Below are 11,706 nucleotides of genomic sequence, written 5' to 3' on the forward strand. Positions count from 1 at the left end.
GGATGGCCGCCGCGCCGTCCCCGTCCGCCCCGCGGGTGTCTCCGGGTATGTTTCCCCCCGCGACGGGTGTCACTGCGGATGTGGTCTGTGGGTATCCCCACGGCCGTCTGCCTCGACGTGGCCGTGTCCCCTTGGGCATCAGCGCAGCCATGGCCCCGTCCCTCCTGCATCTCACCGTGGCTTCCTCCTCGTGGGCGTCAGCACGGCCGTATCCCTCTCGCACACCTTGCTTGTGGCTCTGTCCCCATGGGCATCGCCGTGGCTGTGTCCCTCGCATGCACCTTGCCATGGCCGTGGCCCTCACGCAGCTCCCTGTGGCCGTGTCCCTGTAGGCATCGCCATGCCCATGTCCCTTGCGCGCACCTCACTGTGGCTGTGTCCCCCGTGGGCCTCGCCTTAGTCATGCCCCTCGCGCACATCTTGCCATGGCTGTGTCTCCATGGGTGTCACCGCAGCCGCGTTCCTCCCCATGGCTGTGTCCCCACAAGCTTCTTTGCAGCACTGTCCCGATGAGCCGTGCTGCAGCCATATGCCCCCTCAGGCATCCCCACATCTGTCACCCCCTGTGCCTTGTCACAGCCCCTGTGAGCCTTGCTGCTGCCGGCTCCTCTGTGTGCTTCACCACGGCCATGTCCTGCACTCGCACCACTGCGGTGGTGTCCCTTGTGGGCATCGTCACCCCCACGTCTGGGCACATGCCTCAGCACAGCCATGTCCTGGCTTCGCTCCTGCAGAGCCCGCAGGCAGCTCAGCTCTGAGGCCGGAGAGGAGTTTCTTGCCTCGTGCAAACCAGACAAGCTCTCCCAGGTCACCAAACCCTGGGGAGTCGGTGGTTCCCGGGGGACTCGGGGGCTCCTGTGCCCTCTGGAGCAGAGCGAGGACCTGCTCCCTCCTCTCCTCCCCACTTGTCGGGTCAGGATGGCGCTGCTGGAGATGTTGGGGGCTGCAGGACGTTATTTAGCCCTAATCCTTTTGAATTAAGACTCGATCCAGCACTTAACTGGACAGCCCCAGAGGGCAGGTGTGTACTAGAAAAGGCACATACCTTCCCAGCGTGCAGGCAGCTGCCTTCCCGAGTCAGCTCTTTTCTCGGGGTTATGAATATTGCCTTGACACAAGAAACAAACTGCACTTTCACGCCGATACGGCTGCACCCACGCTGGGAGTTACGCTGGTGCGTGGCGCTCTCCCTTTTATCCTTACTCGCACAAATACGCTCTGATCCGTATCACTGCACTATCAGAAGGGATTGTACAGATCCCGTAAAGGCTAAGAGGCGCTTGGAGTGGGTTTGCTTACTGTCCCCTGCGCTTCGATTTTCACTAGAAACGCATCCCTCTGAAAGGAGCAGGGTGTTTATGCAACTGTGCGATGTTTTCATTCTTTCCGATGAGCCCCAAGGAAGAGATGGACCCTTTCGGAGTCCCAGCGGTGGTGGCAGAGCGGGTAATCCTGCTGCTTAGCGTGTCCCAAGGCTAGCGGGGAAAGCTCCCAGCTACGAAGGGAAGAGATTGAAGGGGAAGCGCGATGTAAAGTCGAGCTTTTGCCGTGTTAAAAATTCCTGTTTATTTATAAAAATATCTGTATCGATAAATCTGAGCGAGGGCAAAAGTTTGCGTAGCCTGCTGCTTCTCCTCCTACAAACAGGCTTTCATTAGCATTCGCGGCACAGGCACAGCTCCTCTGAAACTTGGAAGGTCACGGCAGAGCAGCCTGTCATGCATACACAGTTGTGCCGGGAACCCGGCCACCCGTGGGACAGTTTATTTGTTCAACGGGGTGATGATGTGTGTGCCTGAAACTCGGGTGGGGGGAGAACAGGAGGACCTATGCAACAGGAGTGCTGGAAAATCACGATCGGGAAGGTGCCTGGCCCCGAGCCCAGCCGGTGTGCGCCGGGGCAGGGGGGGCTCCACTCCGGCTTTCGGCAAACTCTGGGTCAGCTTCAGCTCAGCACGGGAAAAATTTAAAAGCCCAGCGTAAGCATCACCTCCACTGAGCTTGACGGTGTATAAATATACCATTCAGCATCCTAGATAATTCTTGCCCTAAGTTAATTAGGGAAACACTTAACAGGCAACGAGATTTTTTTCTATAGAAGGCTGTTGGCAGGGAGACGCACAGCGGAGGGTTGGCCAGCGTCCCGCGCGAGGTCTTTCTGACAAACAAACTGTGGTGCGTGGTGTTCAGGAGCAGGCGCCAAGAGCTGGTTTGGGAAGATGTCCCTACTCTGAAAAACACTCGGGGCTGCTCTTGATTTTACACGACTTTGGTGAAAGCGAAGTGCTGTGCTGTGTGTAAGCGTCTTGCTTTGCCTCCCCAGCGCATTTACTACCTGTCCCTGGAGTTCTACATGGGCCGCACCCTGCAGAACACCATGGTGAACCTGGGCCTGCAGAACGCTTGCGACGAAGCCATTTACCAGGTGAAGTCTTGGGGTACCGGGGTCTCCCTGAGGAAGTGGCCAAACTTTTCCGTGTGGAGGGCTGAGTATCTGTTTCTCAGGGCTTCCTCCTAAGGATGTGTTATTTTGACCTGAAAAAAGTGAGGCTTGGCTCTCTGTTAGTGTTTTTCATCCCCCTAGACAAGACCACGGGGGGACCTTGAGGTTCCTTGAGAGCTGGAATATGGTTTTCTCAAACCACCGGTTTCATGTTTCACCTTACAGCAGCTTTCCAGTGTCTGAAGGGGCTCTACAGTAAAGCTGGAGAGGGATGTTTTAGCAAGGCATGTAGAGATAGGACAAAGGGGAATGGCTTTAAACTGGAAGAGGGTAGGTTTACATTAGATATCAGGGAGAAATTTTTCACCATGAGGGTGGTGAGGCACTGGCACAGGTTGCCCAGAGAAGTTGTGGAAGTCTGGAGGTGTTCAAGGCCAGGCTGGATGGGGCTTTGAGCAATCTGGTCTAGTGGGAGGTGTCCCTGCCCATGGCAGTGGGGTTGGAACTGGATGATCTTTAAGGTCCTCTCCAACCCAAACCATTCTGTGATTTTATGTAGTGCCTGGGAAAATCCAGAAAAGTATCCAGAGGGCAACACCCAGTATCCCAAAAGACTAGGGAGTCCCAGGCTGCAAGTAGCTTTCCATTGCTAGGAGGGATGATGGCCCATCATGGGAGGCGTAGTCTAATGGGAGAGGCTGGGCCAGAAGGGGAAACTGGAGCACCAAAACACCAAATTACAGTTCATACATGCAGGTACACAAGGGACCGCAGCAGCACTGCCAGATAAAAGTGAATCACTGGGAAGGAAGAAAGGGGGGGGATCATTTGCTTGAATTAAAATGTCATCGGATGAGTTCAAACTGGAAAAGCCACAGCTGAGTGCCACCGAGGCAATCACAAATGCGAGGCCATGGTTACTTAAGCTTGCAGCCACCTCTGCAGAAGGACAAGGACCTTTTTGACAGAGTATGAGTTTTTGGGCTTTCTCACCCAAAAGCTTGGTTTCCTCCCTCCTCTTCCCCCCTGCCCCACCTGACTGATCCACGTTACACCTTCTAGCAGAAGTTGGGCTCTGTTGCTGTCTCTCGAAATGAGGTGCAGTGATTGCAGCTGAAACGCCCTGGCCAGCACTTTCCCTGCCAAGGGATGGGAAAGGATTTCCAGGGAGGGACCCGGCACGTTTCCTCTCTGAGGTATTGTGCCTGGGAGGGCAGGCTGTTTTTTTTCAGGGAGGCTCCTCAACTCCATTTGCAAGGCATTTCCCACGTGCTGATTTGGCCTGATGTGCGAGCGGAGGCTTCCCTGTCTGTATCCTCCGACATGTGGAGCTCATCATGGCTAGTGGCCAGCTCGGATGGGAGGTCTCGTAACCAGCATGGCTCTGTCACTGAGAGAATTTGCCTGGGTTTTTGTGACCCCGTCACGCTGTGCACGAGGCTTTCCCCGCTTGTGGCTGCAGACCACTGAAGCACTGGGAGAGCGGTTTGGGGAGCAGCCATGGTGTCGGCCTGACTCCCTGCTGTCCCCCCTGGCACGGAGGTGAGATACGCCTCTTGACTCCTGGAGAGTCCTTGCTGCTGGCATGTTTAGCCTTCATGCAGCAGCAGCCCCCAGGCCAGAGAACAAATGGCCCGAGAGATGCAGCAGAGGAGAAAACCACTTCCAGCCATGGACTCCGGCCAAGAAGCTCGGCAGCAGGCTGGGCAGGATGCGGGAAGGCACGGAGCGTAGTGGAGAATGCTGCAGTAACCAGTTGCCAGTGTGGTCGTGCCCTTGCTCAAGGACGGGGCGGGCGCAAGCAGAGGGGTGACGTGTGTACCGGGGCAGGACTCGGCGGTCCCTTGCACGCCGACTTGGCCGTTCACCGTCCTGTCTCCAGCGGGGAGTTCATTGGAAGGGCCTCCTGGCGTGAGGGGCTGCCGGGAGACGAGTGTTTTGTTTGTGGTCTCTAAGGAAACCTAGTTCATGGGAAAGTGATGTTTGATGATGGGCTAAATTGTTTTTCAGTTAACTGGGCTGCCCGGGGACCAGAGGCTGGTGAGATGCGTTGTGGGGAGAGGAGGGTGGGGGGATGCAGAGACACCCGTGGGTTTAGTTTCCCATGGTGTGGGTTGTTTTGGGGTCTGTGTTTGCCCTCCTCGGAGAGCAGCCCCAAGGTGTGGGCTTTGGGCGCTGACATGTTCTGCTGTGGCTCTTTCCCCAATAGTTGGGTTTGGACTTGGAGGAGCTGGAAGAAATCGAAGAAGATGCTGGGCTGGGAAATGGAGGCCTGGGCCGCCTGGCAGGTAATTTGGGGAGAGGGGAGCCCCCTCCTTGTGCAGAGTGTACGGGGACTGAGGCTGGCCTGGCTGGAGGATGTCACTGCCTCGCCACCAGCACCTCAGTGGGACAGCGTGCGGACCACAGCCCTTCAGCAGTGTGGTGCCCTCCTGCCTGCTCCTGGCTGCCCAGAAACGAGCCCCCTCCCCAGTGAGAGCATCCAGGAGATGGAGTTGTGTAGCCTGCAGCACAGCAGGCGGGACTGCGGCTGAAAGAGGCTGTCTGGAGCCTTTCTTCACACCTCCCTGTGAAATCTCTCGCTTTTTGGAGGCACCCAAGCAGCTCTCACGTAGGCAGATTGTTGGCTGCTATTTTCGTCTGCCTGTCCCACGGGACTGCTGGAGGTGAGAGCTCCCCAACGCAGAGGAAATGCCGGGGCTGATCTTTACCAGAGCTGCCCCAGACTGAGGGCTGGAAGGGTTTGCTTTGAAAGCGATAATCGCGAAGTGCTGGTGGAGCAGCAAGTTAGGGTCAGAAGCCCTGCTCTACCAAGTAGGCAGGCTTAGAGCAAGACGTGGGCACCTTGGGCAAGCTTAGAATATTTCTCTGCGACAAGACTGGATTTGGATTTTTGGTGACCTGCCCTTGTCACCAACAACTTTGGGGAGTTTCTGGTAGCTCTGCAGGACGTGCATGGGGTCCTGCCGCAGGCTGTCCCTTTTGTCCCTTCTGCACGCAGATTTCCTCTGAGTAATAAATGTTTCCAGCGGCATTGGTTGTGGCAGCTCCTCACCCTCATGCACAGCACGCTGTAGCAGGTGCAGCGAGCGAGGGGTGAGGTTCCTTGCGGCGTGACCATGCTCTGCTCTTCCAGCTTGCTTCCTGGACTCCATGGCCACGCTGGGGCTGGCGGCGTACGGTTACGGCATCCGCTACGAGTTCGGAATCTTCAATCAGAAGATTGTCGACGGCTGGCAGGTACATCAGCAAACTCAAGTCACCCTTTCTCCTTCTGTTCCCTGCTGCGGTGGCCGCCTCTGCCTGTGGACAAGGCCCAGCCACAAAGACAGCATGGCGGTGCCTTGGGCTTTTCATAAACCGGGCGTTTGAGCCCATCAACTGGTGCCAAACGGGCTGTCACTTCCTACTGCTCGTGCTGACCCTTGGGCTCTGACCGCCTGAGCGAAGAGAAATTATGAGGGCGGTGGGGTGTGTGTGGTGTGGCAGGCGCTCACCCAGGGACACGTGCAAGCTCATCCATGCCAGTGACCAACCCGGCAAGATGGTGCTGGAGCTGAGCCCACAGGGACCAGAGGTCTCCCTGCCCAGGGCTCCACGGCACAGCTGCAACAACCCGAGAGTCCCATCCAGTCTGGCAGTGAGTGGGCAAGGAGTCAGGCTAGGGATGGAGATGTGGCTAAACACCTAACGAAGGTGTCTGGTGGAGGATGAATTTGAACATGACGGAACACGTGCAAGTGCCTGGGGTGGTGGTGCTGCTGCTGCGGGTACCCTGGGAGACTGGCAGTGGGGGCTTAATTAATGCTCTCCTGTGGCATTAATGATCATAATATTTTGCAAGTGAAAATAGGCTAAAAAACTGCCCCAGCTGGCAGTTTTCCTTAGTGTATGTCTGGAAATGGTTTCCATAGGAGACTTGCCTTGTTTCTGAGCATAAAGGATCTTTTTTCCCCTTAAAATAGCTCTCCATAAGTCAGGAAGGGTGAGAAGTTTGAGGGTTGTTTTTTCCTCCTTCCCCACAAAGAAGCTGCAATGCTAGGCCCTGTAAATAGTGAAAACGGGAAAAAAAGCATCCACCGTCATTGGCTTGATGTTACTTAAAAAAGAATGGGGGTGGTGGCAATGCTGGTTTGTGGCTCGGACCTGCCCCCCCGCCTGGCAGAGAAATGCCGGCAGGCACAGAGCATCTCTAAAGCTCCAAGTGCCTCAGCCCCTCTGGTTTCTGGTGCACATCAGCCTTGGTGGCTCTGCTGAATTCACTTCACTCCCATTGGTGATGTTATGAGCACAGAGGAGAAATCCTCTCTGGAAGTGGGCAAAGCTGTCAGCAAGACCTGGGTTACAGGGGGTGGTTTGTGGCCAGGAACAGCACCAATGGGGCTTCTAGGGAACAACATCCTACGTATCCTACTGTCATGGTCGAACTGCATGTAAAGCCCTGGAGAGAGACTGAGTGCAGGGGTCTGTGCAGTTTGGGTGGTTTAAATGTGTACAGCTCTGCAAAGCCCATAGAGGCTTTGTAGTAGTCATCCATGATACTGGATGTAGTCCATCATCATGTAGTAGTTGATGTCATCATCCATGTTTCGAAAAGCCCAGCTGTCCTCTAGAGGCCTCTGCATATCCATTTTTAAAGCCAGCTTCCTAAAGCTTTGCTTTTAAACTGGCCTCCCTTCGGAGAGCCCGTTTTAGCCTTCACTTGGAGCGACAAGCCACCACTTGAACCCCTTTTGCCTCTTGCAGGTGGAGGAGGCTGATGACTGGCTACGCTACGGCAACCCCTGGGAGAAAGCTCGCCCAGAGTACATGCTCCCCGTGCACTTCTACGGCCGCGTGGATCACACCCCCGAAGGTGTGAAGTGGATTGACACCCAGGTACCAACATCTCTGTAGGTGCTGGACTGGGGGAGGACAGGCCAGGGTGGCGTGGAGGGGGAGAGGCTGTCTCCAGGCTGCCGGAGGTGGTCAGACTTTGCTTCTCTCCCAGTCTGGCAAAACTGTCGCTGCTACCCTTGCAATTACAAAGGTGACTTCATTGGCTATGGCTGCAGTAGGATTTGAGGGAAAAGAGGATGATATTCAGTCACAGCTGTAACTTCAGAGCAGTTGGGGCCAGCTGATCTCCAGGGTGAAGCTCCACAGTCTTGCATGGATTTATGTCGGAGGAGGACTATATTGCTGACAGCTGTGCTAGGCTCCTTCCACACTGCTCCTGGCTACCGCTCACTCAAACCCAGTGGTTTTGCAGGTGGTTCTGGTGCAGCTGCTGTGGGTGGATTCATTTTGTGGGATGGCCATGGAGCAATACCCTGAGTATTTAACTCCTGTGATCACAGCAAGTTTCTCTTTCCCAGACCTGCCTGATGGGTAGAGGGGAACGGTTGTCCAGCTCCCCTGTCAGGGGAAGCTGGAGGCATGGTTTCAAGTCTCCACTCTGCCTGGAGGCCTTGTTTTGTGGCATCGTGGAGAGCAAGTGCTTCTTCAGCCTCCCACAGTTGGGGAGGTAATGCTGTGCTTCAGGACCATGTGCCTCCTCAGGGCACAGGCTGCTGCGTCGCAAATGCATTCCAGTCTTACAGCTGAGGAAGGCAAGCTTTAAAGAGGCACAGATTTATTAAGAGGATTGAAGATGTCTCAGCCTCTCCTGTCTAAGCACTGCCCAGGATGGAAGAAGGAAAGACTATGAATTTCTCTGGGATTCGGGGACATGACCTAGCCTTCTTCCCATGATGTCCAAGGGTCTCTCAGCCTGATGAACCATCTCTGTCCATCTGAGGAGCGCGCAGTCGTAAAGCCAAGCCATTCTCTTCAGTGCCAAGAGCTGAAGCTCAGTTATAGAGTCGCCTGGGCCCACTCAGAAGAGAAATAAACCATGTCCTTTTCCGGGGCCCCTGGTTGTTGAAGGCTGTGCTGTGACCTAGGCCATTCCCAGGACGAATGCAGTGCAGGGGTTCAACACCACAGCCCTCTGAACAGCATGGAGGCACCGTGCCAGAGCTCTATGGGGAAGCAGACATCCACTTGGGGACTGAGTGCCATTGCCTTTCGATGTGCTTCTCTTCTGACCCTGGCGCTGGTCTGGGGTCTCGGGGATCTTAAGCACTGCAGTGAAACACTGCTTCCTACAAGGAGATGAATTTTCAGATAGTGCTGTTAAGGGAACAAGTTGGAATGGCTCAAAAAAGCCAAAGATGGAGTCTCCAAATATAGCATCACTCAGTTCAAGTGATGCGTGCCCCAGTCCCGTGGCTCAGGCAGGGCAGGCTTTCTGCCTGCTTCCATGTTCGGAGCTGGTAATAGCAGCTTTGAGAGCCTGAGCTCTTGCTGATTCTCCCCAGAGGGGAGGTGTTGCTGACGCCAGCACGAAGAGGCTGTTCAGGGCCAACATGCTGATCTGCCTGGGTTTTCCCTGCCCGGTGAGCACAGCTCCTGCAGCGCTCTGCTGCCTCTCACGTCTTTGCATGGGGACAGCCTCTGGCTGCCGGGCTGCCCTGCCAGTGCACACCGACTTGTTCAGGAGGATGCTGGCTCCTTTTGTCAGCGTCAGAGAGGCGTCCCAGGCTCTGTGCTGCAGGATCAGGGCCTTGCTTTGCAAGCACTGCTCAGCTCTGCTGCCATCAGCCCTCAGCCTCTTTGTTCCAGGCTGAGGTTGGGGTGCCTTGCCTCGCTGCTCGGCAGGTCTGGAGGCACGCAGATGTTGGCACAGCGGTGAGCTGGAGCACACAAACTCGGAAGCACAGGCATGCCTTGCCTGGCTAGTGTAATCTGGGCTGGGAGCCCCGGTGTTACTCCCTGTAGCTGTGTGTGCAGCATCCTGATGCTTACGCATCATCCGTAGACTGCACTAATGGTTTTGTGCTCATGTTCAGTTTGGGTGCTGGAGATGTCAGGGGATTTACCCAGACAGGTTCAACAAACCTTGACCATGGGGTGAATTGCTCTGGCCATGGGGCTGTGGTGGTAGGGTTTGGTCCTGTCAGGCTGCAGAAGGCTAACAGGCAGGATTGGGGCTGCGCAGTTTATCCCAGATGGAAACCCAAAGGTCCCACCTGCCCTGGCCCTACCCCAGCACAGACAGAACCGCAGTGGCCAGCTGAGGATGCTTGCAGTGCTCTGGTGAATAACTATTAGGTATGCCAGTTGCTATAGGAAGGTCAGCAGGTTGCTTGCATCTCTTACATTTCATTGATGGGCTTGTAACTCCAGTTTGTCAGTAAAGCTCCAAGCAGCTCTGGCTCTCCTATTAACGCTTTGCCGATAGGTGCTGGAAGTGCCCGTGATAGCAGGGAAGTCTGTTGAAGCTCAGCAGGTGTGTTTTAGTGAGGTGAGATCCTCACCACAGCCCAGAGTTGTCTGTGTCCTCTGGATTCTTCCTGTAGAGGTTTCAGCCACTTTCCCACTTTCTCTTCTGCTAATCGGAAGGGAATTCTGTCATTTTCCAGGTTGTCCTTGCTATGCCTTATGACACTCCAGTGCCAGGATACAAGAACAACACTGTGAACACCATGAGGCTGTGGTCTGCAAAAGCACCCAATGACTTCAACCTCCAAGAGTGTAAGTGCTATCCCTCCACTGCCTCTCTTCTGGTCAGGCTGGGACATGGTTGTTCCTGTGTGCGTAGCACCTGGCACAGCACTCCCCATCTGGACCTCCTGGCTCCTTCCAAAACACAGCACTCTGTGTGTGTGCGTCCATGGATCACGCTACCTCAAACCACTTCCAGAGCCCTCATGCACCAGGACACCCATCTGTCCTCCTTCCATCCCCATCACACTTACCACAGGCTCAAAACCTGCCCTGTGCCTTCCCCGAGTGATAGACCACCTGCCACCGAGTTCCCCACATCACCAAATGAGCTGCAAACCCATACTTGCTGTGGAGGGTCGTTTCTGTGCAGCATCATCCTTTAGTGCAGAAGGAAAAGAGCAGCACAGCTCACCTTACTGTTGGTTTCCTTTGGGTCTACATGTGACCTCTCTAGGGCATTTTTCAGGCTCTAATTGTAGAGCCGAAGAGCAGATACAAGGCAACTAACACACCAAATGCCAGTGCTAGTCTAAAAGCTTCCCCTTCTGCTGAAGGGGAAGATTTTAGACTAGACTGATTTGATTTATTATTTCATACTGGCAAGTGCAGAGATGCGTGTGTCCAAGCAGCCTTGCCAGGAGAACTTGTGTGGGACAAGGGGGTGATGGCTCTCAGGTCCTCATTATGTCTCCTCAGTTCTTGATTGGCAGCTGCGAGCTGGGTTTCGGATGAGCCTTTTGTACCCTTTAGGAACTGAGTGTGATTGTGGTCTTTGTGCTTCTTTGCCCTGCCCTATTTCTCCTTAGTCCTTAAGCAAGATGGCTGGTCACTCACTCCCTTTTTTTGCCTTCTCTGGCTGCTATCTGTCTTCGGTTTATTGTCTGTCCTTCCTGATATGTGCGTCTCAAGAAACTGCATGGAGATGTGCCTTTCTCTTATCCCATTCTCCTCCTGTCTCTCTGGTGCTGATCAAACATGTACCTTCCCATTCATATTTCATTAATACCAACCTGAATGTTCCTGTTACAAATCTCTGTATGAGAGAAGAGAGAAAAGCAGAGTGTCAGGGACCTGCCTGAATCTCTACAGCTGCTGCAGTTGCTGCATGTATTTCTCTCTCACTGCAGTCAACGTGGGCGACTACATCGAGGCGGTGTTGGACAGAAACCTGGCAGAAAACATATCCAGAGTCCTGTACCCGAATGACAACGTGAGTGACTCTCTTGCCTCCCTTTCCTGCTGCGCGGGGTCATCCTCCCTTGTCATTGTATCGCCTTGTTTGCAAGCACTGGAAGGTCGGGGCCACCTGATGTTTATTGTTCTGGTTTGAGGATTTTTAGTACAATAGGTTGGCCCCCTAATTCTCAGTGAACAGACACAGCTCTGAGGGTCTCTGCTGACTGATGGCAGCTGAGAGTGTGGCCGATAGTGTATAGCTGCTGCGTTCCCTGCTGCAAGGAGGGGAAGACATATTACTCCTTCCATTTAAAGGCAATTTAAATAAGCCAATTTATGTGGCTTATTACCCTTTGCAAAAGTAAGTTGTCGTTTCAGAGGCGGCCATGAGGGGGCGACTCATTTCCAGCCCCAGTCGAAGGGATTTCTCGCTGCAGGGACTGTCCCAGGCCATGCCCTCACTGTGCGCTGGACCCAAAAGGGAAGAGCCCTTGCTATCCAGGCATGGAATAGCATCTGTGCTGGAAAAGCTCATCTTCTCCACCCTCTCATTCCTG

General features: G+C 54.5%; 1 protein-coding gene across 1 annotated transcript in view; it reads left to right on the plus strand.

Annotated features, from left to right (window-relative positions):
* The first annotated feature begins 1,389 nt into the window (after positions 1-1,389).
* Positions 1,390-11,706, plus strand: part of PYGB (phosphorylase, glycogen; brain) — a 16,868-nt gene continuing 6,551 nt past the window's right edge. The window contains exons 1-7 of the mRNA XM_009894869.1: positions 1,390-1,446; positions 2,324-2,425; positions 4,653-4,731; positions 5,580-5,683; positions 7,190-7,321; positions 9,889-10,000; positions 11,101-11,183. Of these exons, the coding sequence (XP_009893171.1) occupies positions 1,390-1,446; positions 2,324-2,425; positions 4,653-4,731; positions 5,580-5,683; positions 7,190-7,321; positions 9,889-10,000; positions 11,101-11,183 (669 nt within the window). The remainder of the gene's footprint in view (positions 1,447-2,323; positions 2,426-4,652; positions 4,732-5,579; positions 5,684-7,189; positions 7,322-9,888; positions 10,001-11,100; positions 11,184-11,706) is intronic.

Source organism: Charadrius vociferus, unplaced genomic scaffold (assembly GCF_000708025.1).
Source record: "Charadrius vociferus isolate BGI_N301 unplaced genomic scaffold, ASM70802v2 scaffold411, whole genome shotgun sequence".
In the NCBI taxonomy this organism is placed as follows: domain Eukaryota; kingdom Metazoa; phylum Chordata; class Aves; order Charadriiformes; family Charadriidae; genus Charadrius; species Charadrius vociferus.